This window comes from Notothenia rossii (genome assembly GCF_949606895.1).
Source record: "Notothenia rossii genome assembly, chromosome: 6".
Classification (NCBI taxonomy): Eukaryota; Metazoa; Chordata; class Actinopteri; order Perciformes; family Nototheniidae; genus Notothenia; species Notothenia rossii.
This window is the reverse complement of record NC_136909.1, coordinates 9,837,241-9,852,457: the sequence shown is the minus strand read 5'-3', so window position 1 is coordinate 9,852,457 and position 15,217 is coordinate 9,837,241. Positions and strand designations below refer to the sequence as shown.

Here is a 15,217-nt window from a genome sequence, read left to right as displayed (position 1 = left end):
CTCCCTCTCCGCCTGGTTCTCGCTCACTTTCCCAGCAGCTTCTCTCTCCTTCCTGGCTGTCAGGCTTTTGGCAGCTCTGTTGTTGACGTCAGTCGTGCGGCAGCTGTTTGAGATCTGCTTTTCCTCCGTACCTCCAACATGTTATCATGGCTCTCAACCAACCTCACCGCCCCAAACTCTCATGTTACAATACATGGTGCCTTTGCAGTTTATCCACCACATCCTCTCAGTGGTGTAGTGGATGGAGGAATGGATGGAGTAGAGGAGGAGATCATGGTCTGCCTGTGTAGAGTATGAGCAAACAGACCGACAGATGGACAGTCCCAGCGACGCACCGCAGAGATAAGAGGATTGGGCCTGCTTGCTGTTATTGGCTTTGCTGCAACTCTTAATGCAGTTAGCTCACTCTACACTCTGCTGAATGCTCTACATGAGGGGATGATGGGGGAGAAATGTGAGCATGACGTGGTTGGAGAAGAGAAATAAAGCTTGTCCTCAGCTCAACTAAACGGACGAAGTTGAATAACATCTCAAGTCCCTGTCCGCCGTGATCAGGCTGCAGTCAGCAGGTACTTCTGTTCAGGCTTCTTCTTCTTCTTCTTCTTCTTCTTCTCCGGCATCGCTGTGAAAACTGGCATTGTGTCTTGGTGTGAAGGCACCTTGCAGGCCTTGTAGATGATCCCGAAGAGGATGAGGATGAGGACGCCCACCACAGCGTTGCAAGCGATGGCTATAATGGCCCACACAGAGAGGCCCGTCCTCGGATCGGGCTCCATGGCGGACGGGACTGTAGTCTCCAGACTCATGATCACATCTCAGGTGGATCAGAGGGCGGCAACCGGGGCCACTTTGGACCTCCACAACATGTACCTGAAAAGAAAGGAAACGGATCACATGAGTTGATTTAACCACCACGTGCACACAAGCCTTACACACACTCACATGCACCATGCTGAGTGTACTATGAGGTCAGCTCTGTGAAGAGGACTTACTCCCTGACAAAGTGGCTTTACACCTGCAGTCGTACACACGGGACAGATATATCCAGTGTCTACAAATGGGTCTTATCTCAATATTACCTCAAGGGGCAAAGAGAGCATTCCAACGTTTTTTAATAAGGGAGCGTTTTCACATCATCTCTTGTAATGTGCACGGGAAAATGTCAGAGAGGTTCAGAGGAAACATAATTCTCGTGACTTTGTTATGTATTATAATCTGCGGACGATAGAGAAGTATTAAAGGACAAAGAAGTGCCTCTGGGCTGCGGCGCTGTGTTGAGACATTATGTTTCCATCTTGTTTCCTATACAGGCAGAGAGCAGTGAAGTTATTACACTGATAAAGAAGGTGCCACTACGCACTTTTTCTCACTGAATTATTTCGAATGAGTTTCTGCAGTAATTTGTTTTCGGGAGGAACGTGTGGGAATGTAGTTGCCAGTTTCATCGGCAGATATGAAATGGGTCACTGAGGTGTGTGTGTGTGTGTGTGTGTGTGTGTGTGTGTGTGTGTGTGTGTGTTCGGTGTGTGTGTGTGTGTGTGTGTGTGTGTGTGTGTGTGTGTGTGTGTGTGTGTGTGTGTGTGCGTGTGTGTGTGTGTGTGTGTGTGTATGTGTATGTAGCATCAGTGTGAATATTTTCCCTCTCAGAGTCTAACAGATAAACACTAGAGCTCATCTCCTTGCTTCTAAACTCCTCTCCCTTCTCTCTTAAAGCATTTCTATAATGAGACCATATGTCCTCCTCTCTCCTACTGAGGGCAACACTGCAACAGTCCAAGCTTGCTATTGAGAACTAATTCCTTATTTATCCTTCCCTTTATAGCTATTTTATGAGTCAGCCAAACAAAGATGGATAGCTTCAAGTCAGAGTTGGTGGCAGTGATGCATTTGAGCGCATAAAGTCGCTTTCTGTTTGTATCAGATGGGTCCCTCTCGAGATGCTGGTGGCATCGCTGCAGGGGAATGAACCCTCATAATCACCAACTGGGATTACTGTCAATAAAAGTGCCCTCACTGCACTGCAGAATATTTCCAAAACATCCAAAGTTCTTCTGCAGAAGTCAGGTGACACTAAATGTGAAGTGACAAGTTTAACATTTCAGTTAAAAGGAAAGCAAGGAGTGTGTACTCTAGGGTAAAAGAGGACAGATAGATGAAAAGGGAATCATCTGTGTGTTTTTAGATAGAAATGAGTGTGGCCAATGTATTGGAACAGAGGGTTTGCATGCTTAGATTGATTTCATACAATCAGAGTTGTGTATAGCAATAAACAACAACAAATAACACCAAAAGCATGTTGCACCAATTGTCCATTAACCCCAATTATAGCACATTTTCATAACCCATGCTGCCCACAGTAGATGAGTGTTTCACATCATTTGTTCTCATTTGCATTATAAATACATTTCCACTGAATGCAATATAGCTCTGTTTCACTCGATGGCCACAGTGGAGGAAAGCAAATGTGTACTATTACTCAAAAAGAGGATAGCTTTCCTTTCCATAGTTTACTTGGAAATCTTTAGTGAATATTGGAGTGCATAAGATGTCAAACACACGGTACAGCATTCATTCAATAAAGTGTCAGCATGTCAGTTAACTGTTTCACAAGTGTGATAGAGTAAATGTTTGTTTTGGTAGATTTAAAGGTCCAAAGATCGCCAGCACATGAGCGACCCACCACACACACATGCATAAACACTCACATGCACATATCTCCTCAGGTCACAATCAATACACAGATAACTACAGTCTCCCTGTTGCATTGTGGGTCTGAGCTGTGTGGCTGTAGCAGGAAGCGGTTAAGCTTGAGGTTGATTCATGAATGCGAGCTTGTGCTTGGATGCGGGTGTTTATGAATGATGCCATTGACAGACATAAGAGGCCTTTTGTGTGCAGATACAAACAATCTAATGTGAACGCGTGCAAATACAGCCAACATGCAACAAACACTGTGTGCCATATACAACTACACTCACAAACATGTGCCTCCTGCAGTGACCACATGGAAAACAGGCAAATGTGTGAGCATGATGCATCACCTTGCACTGGACTATCATATTGAGTGAACTCCATCTCAAGTGATTGAACAGTCTCCCCTTTCTCAACTCTGTGTCAACACCAGCTGCACGGCAACAACTTCCCCATGAGGCTGGGAATCAACAGTGTAGACACTGGTTATGAAATAAATCTACTTCTGCTAAATAGCAGGGCATACTCAGGCATTTAATAATCGATCTTCTTATAAAGGTAAAAAGTAGTGGCTTATTACTTGCGGATATTATACAAAATTATTATATAGACAATTGCATATGTTCAAATACTTTCAAGCACTTTAAATGTTCTTTATTGCTTTTGATGTGCATGACATGTGTGTAGTAACGTGTGTTGTTTGCATTTTATTGTGCTCTTTTATCTTTTCGCCTCTATCTACTTGTCTTTAGTCCTTTTTATAACTAATGCTGTTGATGTATTGTATTTTAAGTATTTCTATTATCATCTGGCCGGGGACAACAGTTGGAAATTAGCAATGTTGGCTAAAGCTGCCCCATTTACTCTTTTTTGTGACAGTTGATCAATGGGGACTGTCCACGACACTATAAACAAATAAACTAAACTAATCTAATTGGGGATATAGGCTGCTGTTTCACATCCAATAACTCCAACATTGTATATTTGTGTAATACTTATGTGTGGACATAATGAAAGAAGAACTAAACAAAAGTAGTTGTTGTTTGCTGTTTGTACTCGCAGTGTCACTTCAGGCTAAGCACAAACAACATTTGATACACCAGCCTACCTAATTCTCCAGGTGTCCGGTATCCATGCGTCTGTACTTCAGTGTCCTCTCCTTTTAAGCGCGCTTTGGCAGCAAAACGCTTCATATACAATCTTACAGCGATCCTCACCCAATTGTTTGTGTGGCGGGAACTTTTTCTGCGAAGTAGGTCACCAAACTCTGCCCGAGCGTTTGACAATATGGCTGGACAGCAGGAACAGGGCGGCCAGCACCAATGAAGTCTGGAGAGGCGCAGCGCGACCGAGCGGAGATGTATCTGTCAGAGTGGCTGCTCATCAACCCAGCCCCTCCCCCTCACCTCCCTCCCTCCCACAGTCTCCTCTGAGTCCTTTACTACTGAGCTATTAATACAAAAAAGCTTGGACATCCCATCAAGGGTTTTTCCCATCACACACCGCTCAGAACATCCCACCGTTCAGTTTGCTTCAAGAAGTGGCTTCAACGCACAGAAATGCACGATTAATCTTTGTAATATATTTATGTTCTCTAGTTTTAAATAATCATACCAGTATTTAAACAATGTATCATTCCAATGTCACCTGGTCATCCTGGTAAGCTTCCAGCATGGTATATTTAATACTATTATTAAACATAAACTGGTGATAGAAGGATTCTGGTGACCAGCTGCTTTTTTTTTTAGCTGGCCAGGATGGCTGGTTTAGCTGGCAACCAGCTAAACCAGCCATCCTGGCCAGCTAAAGTGTCCAAGAGCCCTCTAAACCAGCCAGGCTGGTCAACCAGCCTGGCCAACTAACTAACTAGCTAACTAGCTAAATTGGTCTAAGCTGTTTTTTTCAGCAGGGCAGGATGCTTTAGATACTTATAATAGGTTAATATGACTTCAAAAGAAAAGGCTAGTTATCCAATGATCGTGCAGAATGATTAATTTCAAGCATAATTTTGTCATTATTTTTTGTCTAACCCACAGGCAGAGCTGTTGTGCATTACAAACACATTTCCCCCTCCCCCGCATAGTAAACTTGAGAAAAGTTGCATGGATCTGAATAGCAGCTGCACAAACTTAAAACAAACGTGTTGCCTCCTCTTGTCCTCATTGGTATTCAGCGCAAAAGCGGGGTGTCCCTGGGGGGTTGTGTGTGTGTGTGTGTGTGTGTGTGTGTGTGTGTGTGTGTGTGTGTGTGTGTGTGTGTGTGTGTGTGTGTGTGTGTCACCATGACCCACATAGTTCAAGCAGGGACAAAGCATTCTTTTGAGGCTCCATTTTCACCCATAGCTTTAGAAAAAAAGTTTTCCAGGGGGACGGAGAGAGCAGCGGCTCATGTCAAAGTGTTTGGCTGGTTGGCTATTGGCACTGCTTCAAGAAGTACTGTGTTTTAATTCAATATGAACATAGTGATGATGTGGTAGCTAAACTCAATGAAATGCATTGGAGAAATTGGCTCACATCGTGTGAAATATTAATTTATAACAGTCATTATAAAGACTTCAGCAGTTCATCCTCATTTTAACACCATGATTGGATGATTTCAGGAAAAAAATTATAAATGTTTAACCTTGTTATTTTATTGCAATTTGATGAATTACTCCACTCACATATTCATGAAGTGTTGCATCAGCATTACTGGAACAAAACAAAGTGCTAGTAAAAAATGTACAGGTTTATTTTTAAGTATCCACTTGAAATGTAGACAGGCAATATCCTTGCCTACCTTCATTTTTCATCCAAATCAGACTGAATTAGTCAGGGAGCAGCACTTCTTGAAAGGCTGCATGGGAGAGTTATCACTGATCACAGGCTGATACTCCGGAGAAAGCTTCTTCAGAAGAGTGATTCATCATATCAGAGAAATGCACTCAGACACACACTCTCTGTCTCTCCCTCTGCCTGCTCTTACACACACATGTGGGTGGGGGCACACACACACACACACACACACACACACACACACACACACACACACACACACACACACACACACACACACACACACACACACACACACACACACACACACACACACACACACACACACACACACACACACACACACACACACACACACACACACACACACACACACACATTAATGATTACTTCCTCTTGCAGGATGTGTCATGTCTGAACAGTGCCTCTCATGTCAATGAAGATGCTCACACACCTCCATTATACTGTCAAAACCGATCAGGGTGTGTGTCTGCGTGAGAATGTTTCAAATGAGAAAAAGATTGGGATAAAAAAAAGAAAAAAAAAGAAACAAGAGGCAATTTAATTTCTCATCACAAAAGGAAAAGAAAATGACAGAAGTGTTAATCTCAACTTTGCCGTGGCCTTTTCTCATTTTCACTTTTATCACGAGGGAAGACAGACTCCCTATTGTGGTTTTCATAAAGCCCTCCTATTCAAAGGGCACACGGACATGCAGGTCAGTTTCAAGCTGGGATATTAGATTCATATTTCACATGAAGAGATTTCATAACATTACATCATTCCCTCATCCAACATGGAACGGTGCTTTTGACCTATCATTGATTGACCATGATGCTTGTTTCATATGAGTTATCGGTGTCTGTGTGTTGCTTTTTTTGGCAGTCAGAAACATTGGCCATTCTGCACAGTGTCCTGATTTGGGAAGCTGTCAGAACTAATTTCCTATCATGAGAGAATGAGGACACCTGCTGGATATTGGTTGACATTGTTTCCATGTATAGCTCGCCTCGTGGGAAGGCACAGTCAGTTAATGCGGCATTCATTATTCATCCGGATGTGAGTTTTTCAGATGTGAGAGTCTGCTAGATTTCATTGAACAGACACACGACCAATGCACTTTTCTTGAAATCATTTATTGACACTTCATCTTCTTTAGTTGCTCATCATGACCTGAAAACACAAACGTTCAGTCATTAGGTTGAAACCATGAGGAGCATTCACCGAGGGCCAAGTGGAGGCACTTACCTCGTCGATCCAGTCGTTGAAAGCGGAGACTCTGGTGAACACGGTGGGTTTCTTCACAAAGTTACAGCCAAGACCAGAGACGAAGCTGGCGATGCCGTGGACCTCCCAGGTGCCCTCGCTGTTCTGACAGTTCAGAGGACCACCGGAGTCGCCCTGGAAACACAGTGAGAGAGCAGGAGAGCTCATGTTTTATTCATTTGGTGGAGCTGCTGGGAGACTGGCGGGGCCCAACTGTGAGAATCACAATCATTGTTTCACCAAGTGTCATCGACGGGTCACAAGGAATATTTTCCGGTGTAGGCAGAAGAGCTTCCCCCCTGATTCCTTGTATAACTGTATTTAAACCCACTTTTTGCCTTCAAACTCAACTGAAATAATTACAGAACAGCAAGTAGGGTCAAAACGCTGGACAATGTATTTTACTTAATTAAACCTAGCAATACTACATTTTAGAGATATATTAAAGTAAAAGTCCTTCATTGAAAATATGAATTTAGTGTTGGCATAAAAAGAGAAATCCAAAATTGGGATCAATAAAGTACTGTTTACCTTATTTTATTACCAAAAGTGAAAGTAGTGAAATACTAGATTATGATTATTGATGCATTCATGTATTAATCACAGCTGGTACAAGTAGAGCACACTTTAATTACTCTGTAACTGCTGCTGGAAATCTTAACATATATGTCAATGTTTAACAATAGTTTATATATTTTTTTTTATTAACTAATCATTTGAATAATGTAATGATGTAAAATACATGTGGTGGAGAAACAAAGTAGAGAATTGGCTTCTAAAATAGGAGATGAAGTAGCATCAAATTAAAATGCTCTGTTAATGTGCAAGGACCTCAACGTTGTACTTTAGTACAGTACTTGAGTTAGTACCCTGTTAAGCTTAAAGATGATCTTAGTCACACAACATTTGAGCCAGGGGAAATCATTCCTTGACACCACCACTCACTCACTCACTCACTCACTCACTCACTCACTCACTCACTCACTCACTCACTCACTCACTCACTCACTCACTCACTCACTCACTCACTCACTCACTCACTCACTCACTCACTCACACACACACACACACACTCACTCACACACGCACACTTACGTTGCATCCACCGACGACTCCATCCCCTCCGGCACACACCATGGACCTCCTGATGGCGACGCCCCACCAGTCGGACTGCGTGCAGGTCTCATGGTCGGCCACAGGCATCAAAGCCTGCTGCAGCTTATCAGCAATGGAGCCTCCGGCTGGAACACACAGGCAGAGTCAATTACCATCTTCCACACACACCAAATCTGCTCTACAGCATTTCCCCAAGCACCAAGTTCACAGACCGACCAAATATATCAATTTAGGTGTAATCCCCCCCTGAAAGAATACAGCTATAATCTCATGCATAGGCTTCACATCCTATCTATTCCATGGGAAACCACCATCTCCTACACAGCTGGGTATTTACACAAACATCACATATAAAACCCTAAAGGACAGTTACATGAAGACATTTCAAATATGCTAAGCTGAAATCAAATGTTCAATTACACATTGACACATAAACAGCCAGGCTTGGGTACGTGAAACAGGATTTATGTAATAATCTTAAAGTTAAATTAAGAAGATGGACTCATTACAATACGTTTTAAAGCAAAGAAGGGTATATCACGAAGCACAGGCTTGAGTGAAACTAGCAAATCTACAGTCCCTGTAGTTCAAAGAATGTTTCCACTGGGTTCGAAATGGGCTATTATTTTGTGTTAAAAGGAGAAAAGAGAAACATTACTGTTCACTGCAAGCTGTGCCTTCCAGCTGTTAATATTCTGTCAATATCCAAGGAGTCAACAACTCATTTGAAGAAACATTTAAAGGTAAATGCTTTGTAAATGCAATGTTGTAGTCCAGTGCTTAAAATAGTTAAGCATACGGAATGAATTTGTTCATTCATTTCATTCTTTTTTTAAAATCCATTGGGGCGACAACTGATTTGTTAAATAAAAATACGGTGTGTAGACATAAACATGGATTCATCCCAAGTGTGGACATTTGTATATGGAGGACATCTTACTGCTTACATTTTGTTTTAAGGGAACTAGTAATTGTAACTGCATATATTTTTTAAGTAACCTTCCCAGCCCAGATGATATGAAGATATTCCAGAGATGCTAAGCTAAATGTCTGAAAAGCAAACAGCCTTCAGTAAATAGTGCCTTACTGGACAGCCTGCCCCAGCCGGTGATGTAGCAGGAGGACAGGTTAGACAGCAGAGTCTCCGCTGGAGGGATACAGGCCAGCTGCACATGGTCGCTCAAAGTCACAGACTCCGACAGCTTGATCAGGGCAATATCATTTCTGCAAGGACCCCATAACGAAAAAAAGAGAAAGTGACTAAAAACGCTGATTGAGCATTTCAATCTGTATTTGCCATATACTATTAGTAGTATAGTATCTGCTATGAAATCTCAATCTTACGGCATCTATCTAATGATTCTAAAGACAAAATCCAGCTGCATATTTGACAATGAATAATACACATGGTTTAAGAGGTCAACTGCTATTCATGTTTCGAGACACCTTTATTGGCTGTGTGTCAAAGGTACGCGTTGGACCGAAGTGAATGAATGGACTTTGAGTGTCGGCCCACTCTATCACCTCGACACAGCACAGATGAGATTATGATGAACTGCATGTCGCTGCACGCTTTCTCTTTGTGCTGTGTTTTAGTGCTTGTCTTACCCGATGGCCACTAGGACCGGGTTCCACTGCCTGTGGACGATGATCTTGTCAGTCAGGATGGCCTTGGAGCCGGCCTCCAGCTCCACCAGGTTGTGTTTGCCGACGTGGACTCTGTATTTCAGCTTCTCGCTTTGGGAGGGAAGGGAGAACAGATTGTTTAGGTCCTTGCTAACCCAGCCGGAAGATGTAATGCACAGTTGAACGATGTAATGAGCTCTAATTGGTGATTAGCTACGGCTGCAAGATGAGGAACAGTATTTTAATTGGGCAGTGTCCAGATGACCTTGACTGTATTTTCTGTTGAGGATGACATTTGAGTTTGACACTTCTGGACCTTGCCTGATTCTCTTTTCTCGTAGGGTGCAGATTTAGGCGAGTAGTGTGGTGCAGAATATCTGTGAGAATGTGACTTGTAGTAGTGGGCATTGGTGGATGTGTGTGTGTGTTCCTCATGCTCGTACTTGATGCAGTGAGCAGCAGTCATGACCCAGTTTGCAGCAATCAGAGATCCTCCACAAGTGTGCCTCCACGCACCGTTCCTCTCGTACTGCAGAGAGATCTGGAGACAAATAAGGACATGGTAAGGGATGCAGCAGGTTATGAATCTAGGGAGGGGTTTTTGCTGAATTAATTAAAAACCATTTAATTTAGAGTTTTCAATAGCCACTGGATTTGGAAACTAATTAGCAGACCCATAAGGTTTGCCAGCTAATATGAACACATAGACAGATGTGTTTATATTAGCATACCTGCCAGGGCCAGCTGTGGGGCTTGGCGTCGACTCCATTGACCACACGGGAAGTCAGGGGCTCGATGGAGGGGGTGCCACACCCAAGGACTGGAGAGGGAAGATACATGAGACATAAGATAGAGTGTTTATGAGGTTAGAGAATAATACATGTTGTATTCTTATGCTGCATCATTTGTCTTTTCAAGTGCACAATGCTAGCTCACTGTGTGGTAATATGCAGGCAGGCACACTCTCTCATACAAACTTGCAAACTGGAGAAACAATTACACACAGAATTAGGGGGTGCCAGATGTTCTTACCGCTAGCAATGAGCACTGAGGCCAGCACAATGGGGATCATGTTGATTGATGCTTCTGCTGAGGCACAGCGGGACACACACTCTTTTAAACTTTCCACCACGGGCAACACCCGCTCTGAATGCGGCAGCGCACACTCCCATTGGTTTGCCATGGCCTCCAGGGGATGGGGATGGACCAATGGCGACGAGGATCAGCGCAGATTAGGTTGCGGACGAAACACACAGGTGTGTATTCTGGAACATTTCCCGTGACCTTCATGTAAAGCTACAGTGTTTCCTCTATGCATGCTAGATGTATGCTGATACTTGTCATGTTCTTTGTACATGCTTGTTATGTGTGTGTCTTCAACAGCTGGTGGAGGTGAAGACACACCGCTCCACATTATTCTCTGTTTTCAATCTTACCTTTGCTAATTTTCATGACACAGTCTCTTCCCTGAAACCTGGTATTAAACGCTTGCATAACAGCATGGGTGAGCCAACATCTGGATTGAAGGTACTGGACTGTTTTTCTCAGAAATGTGACACAAAACTCAATATAGGGGATATTACTGCGATACATAACCGGGACAATGAGGAACAGCTGGTGTCATCGGTGCAGAAAATATCGACAGTGGCAGCACAATCTTTGACTTCTTTAGATTCTTACTGAGTCCCGCAGCGCTAGAAATGTGAAAGATAATGCATGACCAAACATAAACATTCTCACCGTCTGCTACGGGCCTCATTGACAAGGACCCCCAATGACTTTTATCACCCCCAGACAAACATTTTGCATTACATACTAAATGCACATCCTGGGAACAGCTTATTTTCTTTTTGATATTGTAAATCCATGTTGCACATTTCTTCTCCACACTACCTCTTTTTCAATCTGCACAGCTTTTCACTTTGAATATATAGTATTAGTCATATTTTATTATATTGTACTGTACTCTGTTTCTCACATAATAATATGTTGTGTGAATATTGTCTTTATTTTGTATTTGTTGCAATAGTCTTAAAATCGTTTTTTGAAATGGCTTTTATAACCGTACTGTTTTAATTACGTTTTGTTCTTTCTGTGTCTTGGTATGCACAATATAAACCTAAGCAAATGCCTTGTAAGTGTGAAGCTACTTGGCAATACAACCGATTCTGATTCGGATATTCTTAGCATTATTCGATGTAGTATGTAGAGTTGTCTTTCAATCAGCCAACATGTTGGAGTGATACCTAACCCCAAGGTGGTCCTGAGGCATGGTCGACGGTGTGTGAATGTGTGTGACGGTTAGCTTACTTGTGAAAATGGCACTGCTGTGTAGGAATGAGGTGTGAATGGGTTAATGGTGACTTGCTTTGAGGGTTCATAAAGAATGGATAAAGCTTTATATAAATACAGTCAATTTAGTAAGAAGTAGGAAACAATGGTGGTTTGAAACACTGGTCCAGTTCATCATGGCCTTGTTCTAATAACTTGATTAAGTTATGAGACTAGGGAGCAATTTCAGGGATATTAAAATGTCAAGTTGGAAGTGTTAATCTGTAAGAGACTGCTTGGGTGGTGTGACATGGCACAATTAAGGTTGGGTGTTATGAGGAGGAGGCAGCAAAGGTGGTGAATGAAAGTCACTGTTTGAACACAAAGTGATTGAAATGATTACCAAGGTGTTTCTAATGAGGACCTGAAATCAGCTCAGACAGAATCAGGTTGTTGAGGCCACACGTTGCTTAGAGGGAGTAACCTCTCTGAACAAACATTGTGTTGTACTACAAAGCATTTCAGTAAGGAGAAGAAATACACAATTATCAGACTTCTTCAGACTGGATTTTCTGTTCAGTTCATGAATCCTTTAGTTTCCCAGTTCACCACTAGATGGGACACTTTATCTGTTTAGACACCAGCCTAAGTGGCATTATTTTACCTTAAGATAGACATATTTAATGCTACATGTTTGTGTCTGTCTGGAGCGAAATTACATTCAAGCTATGTATAAAAAAAGGCATTTAAGGAATCAGTTCTGAATCAAATTAGGTTGTACAGAAGCATCTGTAAAGGAGGTCAAGCTAATCTTTGATGTTGGAAATGATAGTCAGATACTCTAATACACTACGAGAAATACCTAACAACATCTGACAGCTGAATCTACAAAACCATTCTATAAATCATGCTTGTTTTTTAAATCTTATTTTCAAAGAGTGGTTAGCTACCCATAGTTTACAGACTGGAGATAATGTTTGATAGGTGGATACAAAAAACACTTAAAAAGCAACGATAGCAACAAACTAATATTAGGGTTGTGATTCTTACGTGTCTAAATGTTCTCTGTCTGTGTGTGAAAGCATTATCACAGTGCATGTGAGAAGCTTCCATACAGGTGCAATATGCAATTAATTGAAAGCCAATTAAAACAACTCTTCAAAACACAGTTGAACGTGTTGCAGTGTCCAGAATAGATGCCCCCCCTCGCCCACTTTCTGATTAAACGTCGCGTATTAATTGAAGGCGCTAGATGACACAGGATAATGAACTGACGTGTGTGCTGTAGTTATACGGCTACATTAAACGGGACAGGATCAGAATAGGTAATAGGTTAGCTATAGGTAATGCTACTTTTACAGCGAAACCTAATCACCCTGACCTGAAATATCTCCGATTTGAGTTGAAAACCTCTGATCTCCGACATCTGCTCTTTGCCACTGAATTATGTTTAGGTGCAGCCTGTCATCTTTTGAGATGAGACTAGTTTCATGGCTTAGCAAAGCAAAACACCTCATCAACTGAAAGCCCCCCGGGGGTTTGTAGCAGGTACACTTCAGCAGGTTTTCCCTCACAGAACAGAAAAGCTGAACTCCTGATGACACTTAAGGTTTACGGCAGCAAACATTCTAGGCTACTTGGACGTGGAGCAAAGGAGACAGATTTTGCAATAATGTATAAATATGATTGTGACATCAACACCATGACAATGTACAGCATGCAGGATCTTTTGATTTGTGCTAAAGTCTATGCTTTAGCACATTCTGAGCTCACTAACGTCCATATTGTTAAGCTTTCTGCCTCGGAAAAAAACGACACAGCTGTATTTTCTAGCGGCAGCCTTATTTGCCACAGGCGGTGGTTTTTGAGCCGGCGGGCTGAAGTAAATCCAAACATCGGCTGGCTGTCTGCTGCTGATTTGCTTTTATCATCATCCTTCCTCCTGATGTTAACAGAAGGCCTTCCCTGCTTTCGCTTTTTGATAGTTGCTGCATATGTTTATTTCTTTTTGATGTCTTTGTTTACTCTGGTTTTATTCAGTTCTTCCTAGCATTTTTTAGTTGATCATATCGTAGAAACTCCTGTGTGGGAACTACCGATTTAATTGAATCTCATAAGCACATCATGACCCAACTGGTCTTCCTACAGGTCCTGTACGTACACGCCAGGTTTAATTTCCTTTCATGTCGAGTGGGAGAGAGTAGCAGCCTGTCCAACCACATACAGTGATATAGTGTGTTAAAAACAGCTTAAAGCTAGATATCATTATTTGTATTGATTGAGTGTTTATGCCTCTTTATGCATGTTCCAATTGCTCATTTTATATATCTATTTTCATTATAAATTATGTTTGCTCTGCCCTCTTTTTGAAGACACAATTATTATCAATCACCTAAACTTGGCATTCAGTCTCCTGTGATTGTTTTTTGTTCATGTTAAACCCTTTACCATTTATAAACAATTAAGAGACCTTTTTTATATATTTCTTTGTCCTCAGGTATTTTCATGTTTTTAATACATATAAGTGTGGTTTCTACTTAAAAGCGGTCCCTCTTTTAGTTTTGTTGTTCTTCATTCACACATGTTTTACACGTATACACACTCACAGTACCGTGTATGACGAGTGATTCAGAGTAATTTTGGTTTTGAAACAACCACAACTATTTCTGATCTGAGAGGCGTGTTAGCAGGGATGTGTTAGCAGGAGTGCTTGGGGTGTTGCATGCAATGTCAAATAACTTGAACGCTATCATTATCAGAATTAGACACACCGACACAATCCTGCATGGCCAATTATCACTGTGGGTCTTAAACAAATCCTTATTACTGTTGCACTTTTTTTTGCAGACATTGCAACAGGTTTGGCATATCAATCCTGCTTGCAATATCTTAGGAAATTATATACATTTTACATTATTTAACCGGACAAAATCGTGTAGGAGCCCTGATTGCAGTGTGACACCTATGTGTGACACTAGCAATCTTGAATTGCATTATTATAGAAAGTGAGATAAGATGGGACCAGTTCGTTGATAAAATGCCAAAGGTCTAAAGGTCATTCTTACACACAGAACACAACATATACAAATAAACACTTTCAAAGTCAAATCAACTTTAATGTCAATTTGCCAGTGTGTTTGTTTGAGACAGAGAGATCAAAATAACGTTTCCAACAATCCCGAATACAAAATACAATAATAGAAATATATAAATACGTATAAATGTGTAAATGCTCTATATATACAATCAACAGACACATTTACACATATGCACACATTAAGATAAAACACAACAATCAATACAAAATAACAAAATAACAGTCCCTTCAATTCAATATGTTAGGGAATGTACACAGTGCAAGATTTGTCCATAGCAGCGTAAAAAGGTGTCTGGTGCTGGAATTAGACATTAGATACCTTTACATTTACTATTAATAAGAACTATGCAATAATAAAAGTAACATATACTAATAT

At 41.5% G+C, this 15,217-nt stretch overlaps 1 protein-coding gene across 1 annotated transcript; it reads right to left on the bottom strand.

Moving 5' to 3' along the window:
* Window positions 1-6,582: 6,582 nt before the first annotated feature.
* On the bottom strand, window positions 6,583-10,645 carry ela3l (elastase 3 like; the record flags this gene model as incomplete). The annotated part of the gene is given in 9 exon segments (XM_079689246.1): window positions 6,583-6,638; window positions 6,714-6,866; window positions 7,827-7,972; window positions 8,935-9,071; window positions 9,456-9,584; window positions 9,917-10,014; window positions 10,205-10,293; window positions 10,506-10,582; window positions 10,584-10,645. Coding segments are annotated over 9 exon segments (909 nt in total). The 3' UTR covers window positions 6,583-6,620.
* Between the last annotated feature and the right edge of the window lie 4,572 nt (window positions 10,646-15,217).